The sequence below is a fragment of the Loxodonta africana genome, chromosome 25 (assembly GCF_030014295.1).
Source record: "Loxodonta africana isolate mLoxAfr1 chromosome 25, mLoxAfr1.hap2, whole genome shotgun sequence".
NCBI classification, from domain to species: domain Eukaryota; kingdom Metazoa; phylum Chordata; class Mammalia; order Proboscidea; family Elephantidae; genus Loxodonta; species Loxodonta africana.
In genome coordinates this window covers 55,327,288-55,341,759 of record NC_087366.1, presented here as the reverse complement: position 1 = coordinate 55,341,759, position 14,472 = coordinate 55,327,288, and the positions used below count along the sequence as shown (strand labels likewise).

The 14,472-nt window shown below is 57.3% G+C and overlaps 1 protein-coding gene across 2 annotated transcripts; it reads left to right on the top strand.

The window, feature by feature from the left end:
• Positions 1-2,305: 2,305 nt before the first annotated feature.
• HLX (H2.0 like homeobox) lies at positions 2,306-7,602 on the top strand. Of its 2 annotated transcripts, XM_010599423.3 has the most exons (4): positions 2,316-2,950; positions 3,874-4,053; positions 4,791-4,975; positions 6,736-7,602. In XM_010599423.3, exons 1-4 carry the CDS (start codon positions 2,356-2,358, stop codon positions 7,249-7,251), a joined length of 1,476 nt encoding a protein of 491 aa, XP_010597725.1. In that variant the 5' UTR covers positions 2,316-2,355; the 3' UTR covers positions 7,252-7,602. The 2 variants fall into 2 exon arrangements, with proteins under 2 accessions (XP_064132957.1, XP_010597725.1); XM_064276887.1 differs by lacking the exon at positions 3,874-4,053 and having other exon boundaries at positions 2,306-2,950.
• Positions 7,603-14,472: the final 6,870 nt, after the last annotated feature.

Sequence of the window (14,472 nt, the reverse complement as noted above, 5' to 3'; positions counted from 1 at the left end):
ACCTCTCCTGTTTGACCTTCCCTCGGGAGCCTCGCCAGAGCCCTGGGCCTTTGCAGGTGCCGCCCCAGGAGCCTTTCAGGGCGACAGGTCCAGACGGGTGATTCCCAGCGCCTCAGCAGTGGCCCCTGCTTGTCGCACCGTTGCTGCTGGCTAGACACAGACAGGCTGGTCTTCCTGACCCTCTAGTCCCAGAAGGCCCCCTCCCCGCCCCCCTCCACTTCCATGGAAATAGCAGCTCTGCCCTAGCTGAGCCTAGCAGGACTAGGCTTTTATCGTAGTAAAAGACGGAGGAAGGAAAGAAAAAGGGGGTAGGCAGAAGGGAGGGAGAGAAAGAGTAGGTTCTGAGTGGTGGCTGATGGGGAGTGATTGATTAGTGATTGGTGGCTTCCAGGAGAAAATTAAGTGCTGAAGACCACGTTTGCAACATGGGACTGGAAGCCACTAGCAATTAATTTTTTTAGCCAAAACCCTGAACTCGAGATAGGCATAGAAGTTCAGTTGCTGAAGGGAAAAAGATGTCACAGAAGTTCTGCTAGGAGACACTTGTTAGGGCAATCGAAAACAAAAGATTTCGTGGTTTCATTATTGTTATTATTTTCTTTTCTTCCTGAAAATGTGCAAGAACAGTTCATCTGGGTGGCCTGTGGTTTGTTTGGGAGCAGGGTGGGGAAATCCATTCTGAATATAATTTAAAAGAGAACGAATTCTCAAAATAGAGATATTGATATTGCAGAACCCCCCCCCCCCCCACTGCACCCACCCTGAGCGCTAAAGACCCAAAGCGCGGATGGAAGAAGTTGTCCGCCGGCAGCAGCTCCTACAGCGACAAGGCCCAAGGGGTTCTCAGCGAAACCGTTGCTGAATTGAAAGCACTTTTTAACCCCAAGGAAATCTGCTCTTGAGGGCACTTGCAAAACAACGGGCCGCACGTGACCCGGGACGTGGCGGAGGAGGGAGGGTGGCATTTCCTGCAAGGTGCAGCAGAGGAGGGGACGTGGTCGCCCATCTCCCGGGTTTCGGAAGGCGACCTCTTCGGTTGTCCCTGCAGCTCCAGGGAAGGGTTTGGTTGCGTCTCAGGGAGACGTTCGGAGCCATTCATCTTATTTTGTTTGAAAAGTCACTCGTTGGAGTTGTCACTGTGTGACACTTCGAAATAAAGCTAATTTGCGGGCCGCTCCTCCTCCTGGATTCCCCGAGGTTCTCCCGGGAGGCAGAGAGGCGGACGTCGTGCTGAGTTGGGCCGGGCCTCGGGGTCACAGCATCACTCCCGGAGAGCTCCGGGCTGGGCGGCGTGGGGGCGGGGTCCGGGGAGAGATGGGGGCTTTGCAGAAGACACGTACCCCGGGATAATCAAAGGGTGAAGGGAAATAGGGAGAAAGGGAAGTAAAGTGCCGGGAACCCAGGGGGTCGCCAGAGCGCTGGGCTCTCCATCCGGAGGCTCTCCACCCGGAGGCTCTCCACCCGGAGGCTCTCCACCCGGGGGCTCTCCACCCGGGGGCTCTCCACCCGGGGGCTCTCCACCCGGAGGCTCTCCACCCGCTTTGCGCGAGTGATAATGTGCTGGAGCACCCGTCGGCCCGTTCTCCTGGGAGCGCTCCGGGACAGCTCTGAGGCCAACTCTCCTCCGCGCGTCTCAGCTCGAAGCTGCAGACAGCAGAGAGTCCCGGGCCGCTGGAGCCGCCGCCCGGACCCTGCGTGGTGGCGAAAGACGCGCAGGACGGGGCTCAGCCCACGCGGCCACCACAAACACTTTGGCGTGGCCGGGGCGTGGCCGAGAGGGCGGGCCACGCCCCCTCTTCCCCAATTCCCCTCCACTCCGGACTCCCATTGGTCACGAAGATGGCCAATGAGCGCGCGGATCGAGGTCCTACCCCGGGTCTGACTCGAAAGCTTCTGCCAAAACTTTGGGAGTTTTTCGAGAGGAGTTTTTTTTTTTTTTTTACTTTTTTTTTTTTTTTTTTAACTAACGGATTATTATTGTTGTGATTTTAAATTTAGCTCTCAGGGCTTAGTTGTTTGGGCTTTTCTTTGGGGCCCGGCCTCGGCTCTCCGGCGTCCCCGGCGTGCGGAGCGCGGCCCCCGCCTCTCGGCCCCCGGCCCCCGCGCCCCTCGCTCGCCTCGGGCCGCCCGGGAGCTCGGCGCCGCGCCGCCTCCGCAGCCAGGCCAGGGGCCGAGGCGGGACCGAGCGGGCCCGGCCCTCGCCGGCTTCCTCCGCCGCGCCCGGGCTCCCCGGCCTCCCTCCGGTGCCGGCGAAGAAGCGAAAGCGGATCGTCCCCGGCGGCTCCGCTCGCCCTCGGCGCGCTCCCAGCCCCGGCCCGGGCAGGCAGCGGCGGCCGCGCGGCGCTCCCCGCCAGCATGTTCGCCGCCGGGCTGGCCCCCTTCTACGCCTCCAACTTCAGCCTCTGGTCGGCCGCGTACTGCTCGTCGGCCGGCCCGGGCGGCTGCTCCTTCCCCCTGGACCCTGCCGCTGTCAAGAAGCCATCCTTCTGCATCGCAGACATCCTGCACGCCGGCGTTGGGGAGCCGGGGGCGGCCCCAGACGGCCTGGCTGGGGCCTCGGCCGCCGCCCTCACCGCGCACTTGGGCTCGGTTCACCCGCACGCCTCTTTCCAAGCCGCCGCCAGGTCCCCGCTTCGACCCACGCCGGTGGTGGCGCCCTCCGAAGTCCCAGCTGGCTTCCCGCAGCGGCTGTCCCCGCTGTCGGCCGCTTACCACCACCATCACCCACAGCAGCAGCAGCAGCAGCCCCAGCAGCAGCCGCAGCAACAGCCTCCCCCGCCACCCCGGGCCGGCGCCCTGCAGCCCCAGGCCTCGGGGGCGCGGGTGGTTCCGAACCCACACCATAGCGGCTCGGCCCCGGCCCCCTCCAGCAAGGACCTCAAATTTGGGATTGACCGCATTTTGTCTGCAGAATTTGACCCAAAAGTCAAGGAAGGCAACACGCTAAGAGGTAGGTCTGGAACGGGAGGCTGCAGGCCTCTGACCATGGCTCTGACTCCTTTCCCGGACCCCGGGTCGGTTTGGGGTGCCTGTGAGTGTTTTTATAATTAAAGAAAAATGAGTAAAAGGAAACGAACTGTTAAAAAAAAAACTAGGAAAATTTATATCTAAAAGTCACCTACTTGCTCTACGTTTTTTTTTAAAGGGTTGACTCCAGGAAGGCTTTAAAAACATTTGTCTCCTAATCAATATTCGTGAAAGTGGTTGGTGTAAATATTTGCTAACATGACTATCATCTGTCTGTCTGCTTAGTCACGTATCTAGAGAACAAACCCCTTGCCGTGGAGTCGATTCGGGCTCACAGCGACCCTGTACAACAGAGTAGAACTGCCCCAGAGGGTTTCCAAGGCTGTAAATCTTTACGGAAGCAGATTGCCACATCTTTCTCCCGCCATATCTCGAGAGAGAGAACTACATTTTGTTAGGAAAAACCCTTCTGGGGAAGATTTTCTCTTCCATGTGGAAGTTCCACATATCTGATTTCTGTCTAGTAAAAGTCTACCCAAAGAATGTGATTAAACAAGGCCGGTGCTCTAAAATTCCACGAGGAGAGCGCAGAGTGGGAGTTTCTTGGGGCGGCGGGTATAGGGCTGTGGGGTTCTTGGAAGGCACATGAAAGTGACGTCGTTGTAGTTGTTTGATGTAGATCCCTCCCTTGCTATTTGCCTGGATGCGAACGTGAACACAGGAACATTTTACACATCGCCCCTTAGCGATTGTCGGGACAGAGGGGTTTCGGCGCGGAGGCAGGAGTCTCATGATTTAGCTCTAGTAAAACCGAACTGAGGGCCAGGGGCAGGGAAGGACCAAATCAGCCAAGAGAGTGTGCATTTGCCTGGAGTGTAACCAGCGATCCTTTTCTTCCTTGCTCAGACCTCACCTCCCTGCTAACTGGCGGGCGGCCCGCAGGGATGCACCTCCCGGGCCTGCAGCCCTCCGCCGGCCAGTTCTTCGCGTCTCTAGATCCCATTAACGAGGCTTCTGCCATCCTGAGTCCCTTAAGCTCGAACACGAGAAATTCAGTTCAGCATCAGTTTCAAGACACGTTTCCAGGTACGGAAACCCTCCCCAGCGAGCTACGGCCCAACGGGCAGGTCTACTGACAGAAATCTCAGACCCAATGCCTCACCGGGAGATCGCGGTGTCGCAATCCCGGAGCTGGTGCGGGAGGATACGGGGTCAGGATAGAGAAACCGAAAGATTTCCCGGCTAGCTAGCCCAAGTTCCGACGGCTCCCGCGGGAAAGCGGTGGGGGCGGCTGGGGGTGCCAAGACGGCGTGCGTGGGCGAGTGGGCTGGGGAGTCTTTCCTTGGTCTTTTCGCGGGAGTGGCTCGGCTGCAAGTTTAAAAATGCAGCACCAAGAAGTGTTGCTTATTAACATACACACATTTTAAGATGACCTCAAACACTTCTGCCCTGTGAGGCAAGGTTCTGTCTGGACGCGTGAGCACGCGTGAGTACACGCCGCGCGCGCGCGCGCACGCACACACACAATAGAGAATAGAAGCTGTCATCTCCAGATCATTCAGGCCCGAGCGACATTTTCTCCACAGGCCTGATGGCCACGCATTAGAATTATGTTTTTCCCTTGGAATTAATCTGGGAGCCACGAGGTTTCTCCACTACACTCTCGCTTTAGGCCAGCGACTATCTTGAGAGCTGCGCATTTCCTCTATAAAGCAGCCATTCCAGATATGTGGGAAGGGCTTTCTGAGTCAACTGGTAGCCTCGTACTGGGCACTAACGAGGCCCTTGTGTGTCCTTTCTCTCCTGGTCGTCCGCTCCACCAGGCCCCTACGCGGTACTCACGAAGGACACCATGCCACAGACCTACAAGAGAAAACGCTCGTGGTCGCGCGCCGTCTTCTCCAACCTGCAGAGGAAAGGCCTGGAGAAGAGGTTCGAGATCCAGAAGTACGTGACCAAGCCGGACCGAAAGCAGCTGGCGGCGATGCTCGGCCTCACTGACGCGCAGGTAAGCCAGCTCCGGGATCCAGCGCACAGCGCCCTCGGGCGGGCAGCAGCGCACGACCTAAACCCGAAAGACCTCGCCACCCCGACAAAGTCCCTTCTGGTGGTGGAAACACAAGGTCTAGAATTTCAGAGCTTTGTGGACTTCGCAACTTGGGGCAGAAAGAGAGAGGAGGATGGGGGGAAGGACTGAAAGAATAGCCCATCACCAAAGATGTCAGTCAACGAGCGCTGCCTGTTTATTTTGGCCAATAGGCGGAAGAACCGCCGAGAAAACAAATAGGCCGCGGGAGATAATTATGTACTCGATTTAGTGCAGTTCGCTGTAGGAGGCAGTTTATTACGGAAGAGATAAAAACCCAAAGCCAAGAGATTGTTTTTTTTTTTTTTTTCTCTCTCTCTCTCTCTCCTGCCCTCGCTGCCGCCTCCTCCCGCTGCAGGATTGTGAAATCCCTAGCTGTGAGCAGGAAGTGAAAACATCATTTCAAACGGAATTACTTAGCCCCAGAAGGGCGAGCAGCCCGCTTGGAGCGCCACAGCCAGGCCGATTTTCTAGCGGCGTGGGTCAGGGAAGGGTGTGAGGGAGAAAAAGAAAAAAAGATTTTCTTAGAACGTCCAAGAGCCTTTTAGCAGGTTCTGCTTACTTGATTTTTTTTTTTAAGACAATGGGAAATCTGTTGTGCCTGAATTCAATTTTTTTTTCTTAAATTCAAGAACTGGGCTTAAATTTTTTTTTTTTAAAGCTTTGAAATCTTAGAAGAGTCACGGTTGTTGCATATCCCACAGCAGCGGCCCTGGCTCCCTGGTGCTGATTCCTGAGCAGAGCAGCAGCTCGAGGCCGGAGGCTTTTTCTTAGCTCCCTGGGCCTGGGCCTTCCCTCTCTGACTTTCTGTCCTTCATTACACAACACCCCTCCCCAGCACACGCACGGGAAGAAGAGCCCAGCCGTTTTCCACCAGCTGTGGATGTTATTTTTAAAAGGGAAGCTGGAACTTGTGTGAAGGCATTGCATCCCCCAGGGGATCGTATATATTTATGTAGATTCTCCGCCCCGCCGCTACCCCCTGCCTCCGCTCTGCACACGTTTAATTCCAGCGTTTAATACCCCGGGCAGTATTAGTTCATCCCGGCAGGGGTGGGGTCCTTAGCCCCTCCCCCTACAAACAGGCCCAGGAAACGCTTTTCTGCCGAAGGCTCAGAGGTGCCCCCACTGCAATGGGGGTCCGGAGGTGCCCCCACCCCAGTGGGGCTTTCCGCGTTCTTCTTTCTTAGAAAGAATTGCTGTCTAGGGACTTGCTTTGGGTAGTGGTGATGAAGTAGTGGGCCAGCTTAGAGCAGGAATCCTTAAACATCTGTTCACCAAACCCTGCAACTGTGCACAGTCTTGTGTATCTGCATGGGGGGGAGGGGGCAGGGGTCCACAGTTCCATCAGATCGGGTGGCGTCCTGACTCAGGTGAAGAGGCACCGGCCTCCGTAGCTGCGGATGGAGCCCAGGAATCTGCCTTTCCGCCAGCACCAGGCCATTTCAGGCAGGAGGTCTGAGAGCCACATTTTGAGAAAAGGCCCCAGAAGGATTCTTGTTGGTTTGGGTGTTCCCCTGAGTTACTTCTCAGGCCCTGCTCGGCTTGTGCCTGGCTCTGGGCGGGCGCTGGGGACAGTTAACGGTTCGTTCCTGAGTTAGGGAGCCAACGGCTCTCTGAGTGGCGCGAGCCTAAGTCTCACCTGGGTGTCGCTCCTTGTCTCCCCCCGCGGTGCAACGCAGGTGAAGGTGTGGTTTCAGAACAGGCGGATGAAGTGGCGGCACTCCAAGGAGGCCCAGGCCCAGAAGGACAAGGACAAGGAGGCGGCGGAGAAGCCACCAGGCGGAACCCCGGCTTTCGACGGCGAGCGGGACGAGCGGAGCCCCAGCCGCTCGGAAGGCGAGGCGGAGAGCGAGAGCAGCGACTCCGAGTCCCTGGACATGGCCCCCAGCGACTCAGAGCGGACTGAGGGCACTGACAGGGCTCTGCATCAAACGGCCGTCACCAAGGCCCCGGCTGCGGGCGCCCTGGTCACCGCCAGCAGCGTTGGGAGCGGCGGCAGCAGCGGCCGCAGCGGTTTGAGTCTCAGCAGCGCCAGCAGCCTCAGCAGCAGCGGCGGCAGCAGCAGCGCGGGCAGCGCCAGCAGCTTGGCCAGCAGCGGCGGCGGCCCCTCGGAGCTGCCCTTGGCGCCCCAGCCCAGCCTCAGCAACGCTCCCCAAAGCCCCGAGCCTGCCCCAGCGCCCCCCGGCGGCCTATAGGCTGGGTGGGCGCAGAGGGCCCGGGCTGGAGGCCAGCCCCGCGGCCGCTGATCTGGTGGCTCCTCCACGCCAGGGCCGGCCCAGGGCTGGGACGCGCGGCGGAGCCTCCTTGCCGAAGTTCAGCCGTCGCCGCTCGGCTGCCGGGTTGGCCGCAGCCGGCACTGCGCAGAGCGGAGGAGGGTCTCAGTAGCCCCCCCATGCCAGCCGCACCACTCCTCCCCAGAAACAAGCAGCTGGCGCTGTGAAGTGTCTGACTGAATCGTTCCTCCCCCCACCAGGGGTCGTGGCGCAAAGACATGCACTGAGGACGCCTTAAACTTGTAAATAAAATGTTTACTTTTGTTTGTAAAGGCCGCTTGGCTTGCTGGGGCGATGCGGTGGGTCGTTAAGGCCCTGGGCACAGGAGAATATGGCAGCTCAAATGGAAGGGCCGGGGTGGGGGGCAGCTGGAGCTTGTGGGTAAGGGGTCACTTCAGGGCCATGTTGCTGAAGCCAATGACTTTGGGGTTTGGAGGTTCCGTCTAGTTCAGAGGTCGTAGAGCCCGGACCAATCGCCACCGAACGCTCGAATGAGCGCTGCACGGCCCCGGGCGTGATCTGCGAGACCAGCTGGCCATAGAGTCCGTTAGGCCCGTTCCGCAAATGGCTTTCCCACCAGGAGTCTGGACGCGACGAGTATGCGGCATGCTTTTCCGTGGCTCATGAGTTTGCAGAGTTCAAGCGGAGCAGGCGGAGGTGCGGGCCTTGGTCAATCCAGCTCAAATCATACTCAGTGGGTGGCCAATCTGGGTCGGGCTTGGAGCCGAGGGGCTCTCTTCTTGCGCAATCCTCCCCTTGCTCCAGGATGGGATGGGGGACGAGGCAGATCCGGGGTGGCACGGAGGAAAGGACAGGCACGGCCGCATTGGCTGGGGCTGGAAGCTCTAGGCTTAGAGAGCCTGGGCCCTGGTTTAAAAATGCCAGAGCAGTGCATTGTGGGGAAGGGACTTGCTCAAGGTGACACCCAGGCAGAGCCCAAACCAGAGGCTAGACCTCCCCACCTTGTGTGGCCGCTGGTGGATCTACTAAGGCGCGCTCTTCAATCTCTTTCCACCAACAGGGCCCTGCTGAGCTCTCTTCCCTCAGGCTTAGCGAGCTGAGAGGCAGTTTCCCCATCCCATCGCAGCTGGAAAAAAGTAAACATAGTTGGACCTCGCCGCTGCTACTGGGATTGGCCATTCCAAGTTTTCTGCAAAGATGAAAGACTCACACTTCTCTCTTTCAGACCTGCCCTACCCCGCTTTCCTTCCCTGGAAACTATGACTTGGTAAAAACTGAGTTGGTAAAATCTCTTTTGGGAGATTTTAAAACAAATCGACGTCCCCGACGAATCCTAAACATCTCGGTCTACTTGCCACTACGGTCAGAGAGAGCGCGAGGCCTCTCACAGGCCCACGACCAGGCCCGGGAGCCGGTTCTCTGGGAGAACGCGCTGCGGAGAAGCTGTGCAGCTGCAGGGGTGCTGAGGTCAGAGAGCTCAGGACACACCCCTTCCCTGGCCGAGGTGAAGACGCTCCCGATTCTCTCTTCACTGGGTCCCTACTTCGGCCCACTCCCTGAGAGCGTTCCCGGAGCCTCTGTTCTAGACTTCCGGGGTTCCTGGCGCAGAGCGGAAGCCGGAGATTCGACTTCTGGCCTGGCATCTCCAAACCGGTGGGCTAGTGCCAGAGCGCAGCCCAAAGGTGCAGGACTGACTGCCCCTGTCGCCGCCAGCCTCCCGAGCACCGGGACCGAAAGCGCACAGTGTGGGGGAGGGAGAGGCCAGGGAGGTCCCAAGAGAACAGGAAGTGCGTTTCAGGAGGGATCCCAAGTTAAAGGGCAATGTCAGCCAGAGGTTGTCTCTAAGGTGCTGCAGGGAGACGACAGCCTCCCCACCTGCCACTGGCTCTGGCCTGGATTGAGGTACCTCCTCTACGCCCTCTGCAGGCTCTGCTCCCCGAACTGCGGCATTTTCTCTGTCCCCCAATTTTGCCACCGTTACTTAGATTCATTCCCTCATACTTCCAAAACGTTGAAATTCGGGAACCAGAATTTACCAAGAACATCAAATTTTGAGGCACTTAAATCCAGACTGTCATTAAGGAGAATAAGGTGACGGCACATATACCTGGTTGAGAAGCGGAGCCCAGGCTGGGTAGGGAGTTCAAGAGGGATGGGTGCTTTATGCAAACCGTAGTTATCCCGCACCTCAGAGGGCGTCCAAGGTGCCCTCTATCCCCAGCCCCCTGTCTTCGCTCCCCTCCCCGCCGCCTTCTTCGTCTTGGACCAGGCGCAGGGGGGAGGTGGGGGGAGGTTGAAACAGAAGGAAACCGTCGCCCAAGCCTGTAACGACGTGATCTTGGACCAGGTAGAATTCGGCTTCGGTTGGCTTAGGCGCCTTCAGGCTAGGGGACGCTGGGGGGAGGAGGGGTGCGAGGTGGGGGAGGGGAACTCAGCAGGGCAGCGGGCATCTGGGGGCCCGATGCTCCTTGAGGCGTGGATGGAGATGCCTCTTCTCCCTCTCGCTTCCGTTCCTGACCATTTCCACTGGTGAAACTCTAGCGGGGCATTGGAGTCCTTCCACAATTCCATTTGAAACGGAATATCACAAGCCCCGGAGAAGTTTAAGGTTAACTTGGAAGAACAGCCGCTGGACGATGACGCCTCTCTGGGCAGGCAGAGGAGGCTGGGAGGAAAATTTGCATTCCCGGCTCCGTCGCCTCTTCCCCGGCTGCTCGCCCGGCGGTGGGTCCGAGAATCATCCCGGCGGTTCTCGACATTAGACAGCCGGGGAAGCTAGAAAGTTTGGAACTTAATTATGACCGAGATTTTTCAGACACGGAAGAGGGTCCAATGCGGAAGGTCAGCGAACTCCAGGTCCACGGAGGACCGCAGGACGGGCGCTTCGAGGAGGCCTGTGCGCGCCAGGTGCGCGCAGAGCAGAGTCGCGGCCCCTACCCCTCGCGCTACCCAGGGTCGTGCTTTTCCAAAAGCGGTGTTGGTACTCTGCCCAGAGGAGGGCTCTACCTCGATCCCGGAGTCATCTCGTCGTGGAGTCTTTGGAGCAAGGTTACCAAGGCCAGCGAGCGGCACGCAGAAGGATGGCGACCAGAGCGCGTCTTACCGGGCTAGGGGTGGAGGACCGAGAAACGGATACCCTCTAAGAGAACGCGCGTGCACGCACACACACCATCATAATTACAAACATATACCACAATACACACAACCCCACAGAGACATCCAGACAGATACGACACAGAGACACAGACACAAGAGACACAGAAGCCGTCTTCTGGCTCGTTCAGCACTGTGTTGGTAAAGAAAAAAAAAGCAAAAACAAAAACATTGCTGTTGAGTCCATTCCGGCTCATAGCTACCCTATAGGGCAGAGTAGAACTACCCCACAGGGTTTCCAGGGAGCTGCTGGTGGATTCCAACTGCGGACTTTTTGGTTAGCAGCCAGACTTAAACCACTGCCCCTCCAGGGCTCCACACTGTGGGTAGAACCACGCAAACGAAGCTCCAGGTTCTCCTCCCAACTGCAAATCAAAGCGAGGAGCCCATGCTGCCTGTGTGGATGGGGCAGAGTCTCAGTGGAAAAATTCCCTTGTGCTACCTTCCACCGACCAACCCACTGAAAATGGGCGCCGCATCCCCTCGGTTTGTCTGTGTCAGCCAAGAGTGGGCTGGGACCTCAATGTTGGGACAGGGAGCTTGTCTCTGTCTCTGCCCTGTCCCTCACCTGGCCGGCCCTGCAGCCCATCCGAGCGAGGTCTTGCCTCCAAGTGATGCTAGCTAGGAGGCTCTGCCGGCCCGCCAACCAAGGAGATCACCCCACATTCCCACCCCAAGACACAGACACGCACACACAGAGCCAGGGTTCCTGTGTGCTTGTGGGAGCAGTTGCCCTGACTCAGGTGCACACAAATCGCACTTGCACCCCAGAGGGAAACGTAAACGAAGCCCAGTCGCTTTGGAATCTTTCGTGTGGCCTTTCCGCCTACCCAAGATCTGGAGTGGGGTGTGGGCAGGAGTCGGGGTTGGGCTACGTGTACAGCCGGCGGTGAACATGCGCGGTACCAGCACTCAGCCAGCTCGGCTTCAGTTGGCGAGGAACCAGAAGCCGACGCACACAGAAGGTGGCTCCGGGCTCCGCTGGCTGGGCGCACAGCCGCCGCGGCCGCGGGGAGCTTTGGGGTCCGGAAAGGGCTGTTGTGCAGACCTGGGCGGGAGGAGCGGGCAGGAACTATGGTCTGCAGCCGGGGATTTTCTGGGGGCGTTTTAGCCTTGAGCTTTAACCTATCTAAGCTTTAGCCTGTTCCGGGATGCGACCCCAGCAGCCCCCAAACTGAGGCAGTCGTTTTACAGACTCCCTATCCGCGGATAGGCGGGGGCTGCTCCGAAGCAAGAATAGGGAAGAGAAGCTGGTAGTCGTCGCACCTCTTCCCTTTGTCCGCGCCGGAGGTCCCCCTCCCCTCCTCTGACCTCTGCTCTTCTTTAAAAACGAACAGCAGACAGAGGGACTGCGAGCTTGGCCTTCCGCACACCATCTACTGACGCTGCTTTATAGGTGGCCCAGGTGATCCTCAACCTGCAAGGCCCTCACATTCCCACCACCTTATGCCCGCAGGGTGGGGGTTGCGTACTCCGTGGTCTTTGTGAATACGCAGGTATTTAGGCTTTAACCTCAGGTGTTGGGGCCAGGAGAGATAAATCCCAGTTTAATTTGTGCTCATGCGCATGCGTCTCTCACACCCTCCACTTTCGAGGTTGTTCTAGGGTTGTCGGGCTTGAAAGAGATAAAGAATGGCCTTCACCACGGCCTCTACTGACACACTCGGGTATAAAAGCAGCGGCACGCACCCGCTGCTATAGGGGTGCCCTGTAGGAATGCAGGTTGCTAACACAGGGCCGAGGGCACTTTCTAAAATATCCCCCCCTACCAGATTCCCACCGAGCGCAGTCTTGCCAGGACCACGCTGGGTCTTTTGGCTTGGGAGCCCGCGGTGCCCTTCAGCTGCTTGGACCCGGGAGCTCAGAGAACGGCTGGCCCTCGGGCCCCTTCAGGGCCCTTGCCCTCTGCCACTTAAGAAACAAAGATGTCCCTGCAGGTGCGACTGTTTCCAACTCCCTTATTTTAGGGATGAGGCAACCGAGGCCGAGAGAGGTGAAGACACTTGGCCAAGATCCCCTGTAGAGTGAGTGTCAGGCCGATCTAGGCCAAAGGGTCAGTGTCTCTTGGGCACACCCGATCAACTGTATTTCGATTCCGATTATCAGATATCAAGTGCTTTTAAAAGAGTGAACAAGGTTCAACCGCAGTCAGGGACTAGGGCCTACCATAGGTCGGCCTCCCTTTTCCCTTGTCGGCCCCCGAGGGCTGTCCCTCCAGGCATAGCAGGCCCAGTCCTTCCTGGGGCTGACACACCCAGCTCCAGCCTGCACCGCCTCGGTAGCAGGTTTAACTTTACTAGGAACACTGGGTTTTTTCTGAGTAGGAATGTCTAGGAACCCGGCCACACCTGTTCGCAGGACAAAGCATCACCCATGTGTTTTCTCTTTTGTTAGTCATTGCTGACACTTGGTCTTCTGCGCAGGATGAGGAGCTGGAGGCCCTCTCTCCTCAGCCAGCAGCAGCGCCGCTGGCCCCTTCTCTCTCTCCCTGCTCTCAGACCGGGCCCGAGCGGCCCAGACACCCAGCCTCCTTCCCTCTCGCGGTCCACTGCCCGCGACAGACTAGGAACAGAGCCCATGGAGATGGGAGCGCCGGCATCACCTGGCGCGCCCTCAGGGTTGGCGGTTCCGGTGACCAGCCGCGACTCTCTCCTGGGCAGGAATGGGAAGAGGTCTGAAGGAGCGTGCCTGACCCTAACTGGCATAGGAGGGAGGACCCAAGCTAGCCCTAGGGGCATTCATTCATTTACTCATTAGTTGCTAGCCTTGCGACATTGGGAAATTTATTTAGCCTTTTTGCTTCAGTTTCCCCAATCTGTATAATGGGATATAATCAAAGCTATCTCTCCCCCCCAACCTTGCTGTGGGGATCAATTGCTTAAAAGTGAAATGGGAATAGTGACTGGCATGCCACCAGCACTATACGCTTCGGTATTATTGTTGTTATATTTCTTCATCCATTTGTTAATTCATTGTAGTGTTTAATTGTTGAGGTCCTTGTTATTGATCCTGCACGGCGCGGGGGGGGGGAGGGGAATGCAATACGATCTTTAGTCTCCAAGATATTAAATCCTTTGATCGAAGCGCGTGAATGATGCGCCGTCTACAGATAGCATCCTCGGGAAAACGTTTAAGGAGTAGCCAGGAGCATTTGAACCCACTGCCCTGCTCAGTGACAGCCAGGGTTTGCTCGTGTCCCCACTGACTCCATGAGGCACCTTTGGGCACTTCTTCCTTTTGATGTTCCTGGCACTTGGTCCAGCATCTGGTGCACACAGCAAGCGTTCAATACATGCTTGTTGGTGTGGCTGGAAATTACTCTTGGAAGTTGGAAGGGGATGAAGCTAGAGTTCTCTGACGTTGAAGATTTGAGGGACGCTTAGCCCTGGTGGCGCAGTAGTTAAAGCACTGGGCTGCGAAACAAATGGTTGGCGGTTCTAAGGGCAGGATGATATGGCAATCTGCTTCTGTACAGATTACAGCCGTGGAAATCCTATGGGGCGGTTCTACCCTGTTGTATAGGGTTGCTATGAGTCAGAATGGACTCAATGGTTTTTTGGTTTTGGTTTTAGTAAGTATCTGGTGTCCTAGGAGGGAAAAATATGTGTCCGCGGTGAGATTATGTCAGGGCAAATGACATTTAGGGGTTTTAGTAAGTCCTTAACTAATCGGGATGAGAGAGGGTCTTCAAAAGGGAAAACGGACATTAAAGATCCCTTTAAAGGGAGACCAGAGCCCCGGGGGCGCAGTGGTTAAAGAACGCAGCTGCTAACCAAAAGGTCAGCAGTTCGAATCCACCAGCTGCTCCTTGGAAACCCTATAGGGCAGTTCTACTCTGTTCTGTAGGGTCACTATGAGCCGGGAACAACTCGATGGCAACGGGTTTTGGTTTTAAAGGGAGAAGGCAGGCTCAGCTCCTTTAGGGCCAGACGGGCTCTGCTGCGAGGTTAGAGATTCCGAGCACCTAGCACAGCACTTGACACAAGTAAGGCACCCCAAGTGTTTATTGAATAAACGAATAATATGATT

What these genes read in the sequence shown, in the direction of transcription:
- HLX (XM_010599423.3), top strand. Translation starts at nt 2,356, where the DNA reads ATGTTCGCCGCCGGGCTGGCCCCCTTCTACGCCTCCAACTTCAGCCTC. An exon ending in GTTTCAAGACACGTTTCCAG is followed by an intron (nt 4,054 to 4,790) that starts GTACGGAAACCC and finishes CCGCTCCACCAG; the next exon opens with GCCCCTACGCGGTACTCACG. An exon ending in TCGGCCTCACTGACGCGCAG is followed by an intron (nt 4,976 to 6,735) that starts GTAAGCCAGCTC and finishes GGTGCAACGCAG; the next exon opens with GTGAAGGTGTGGTTTCAGAA.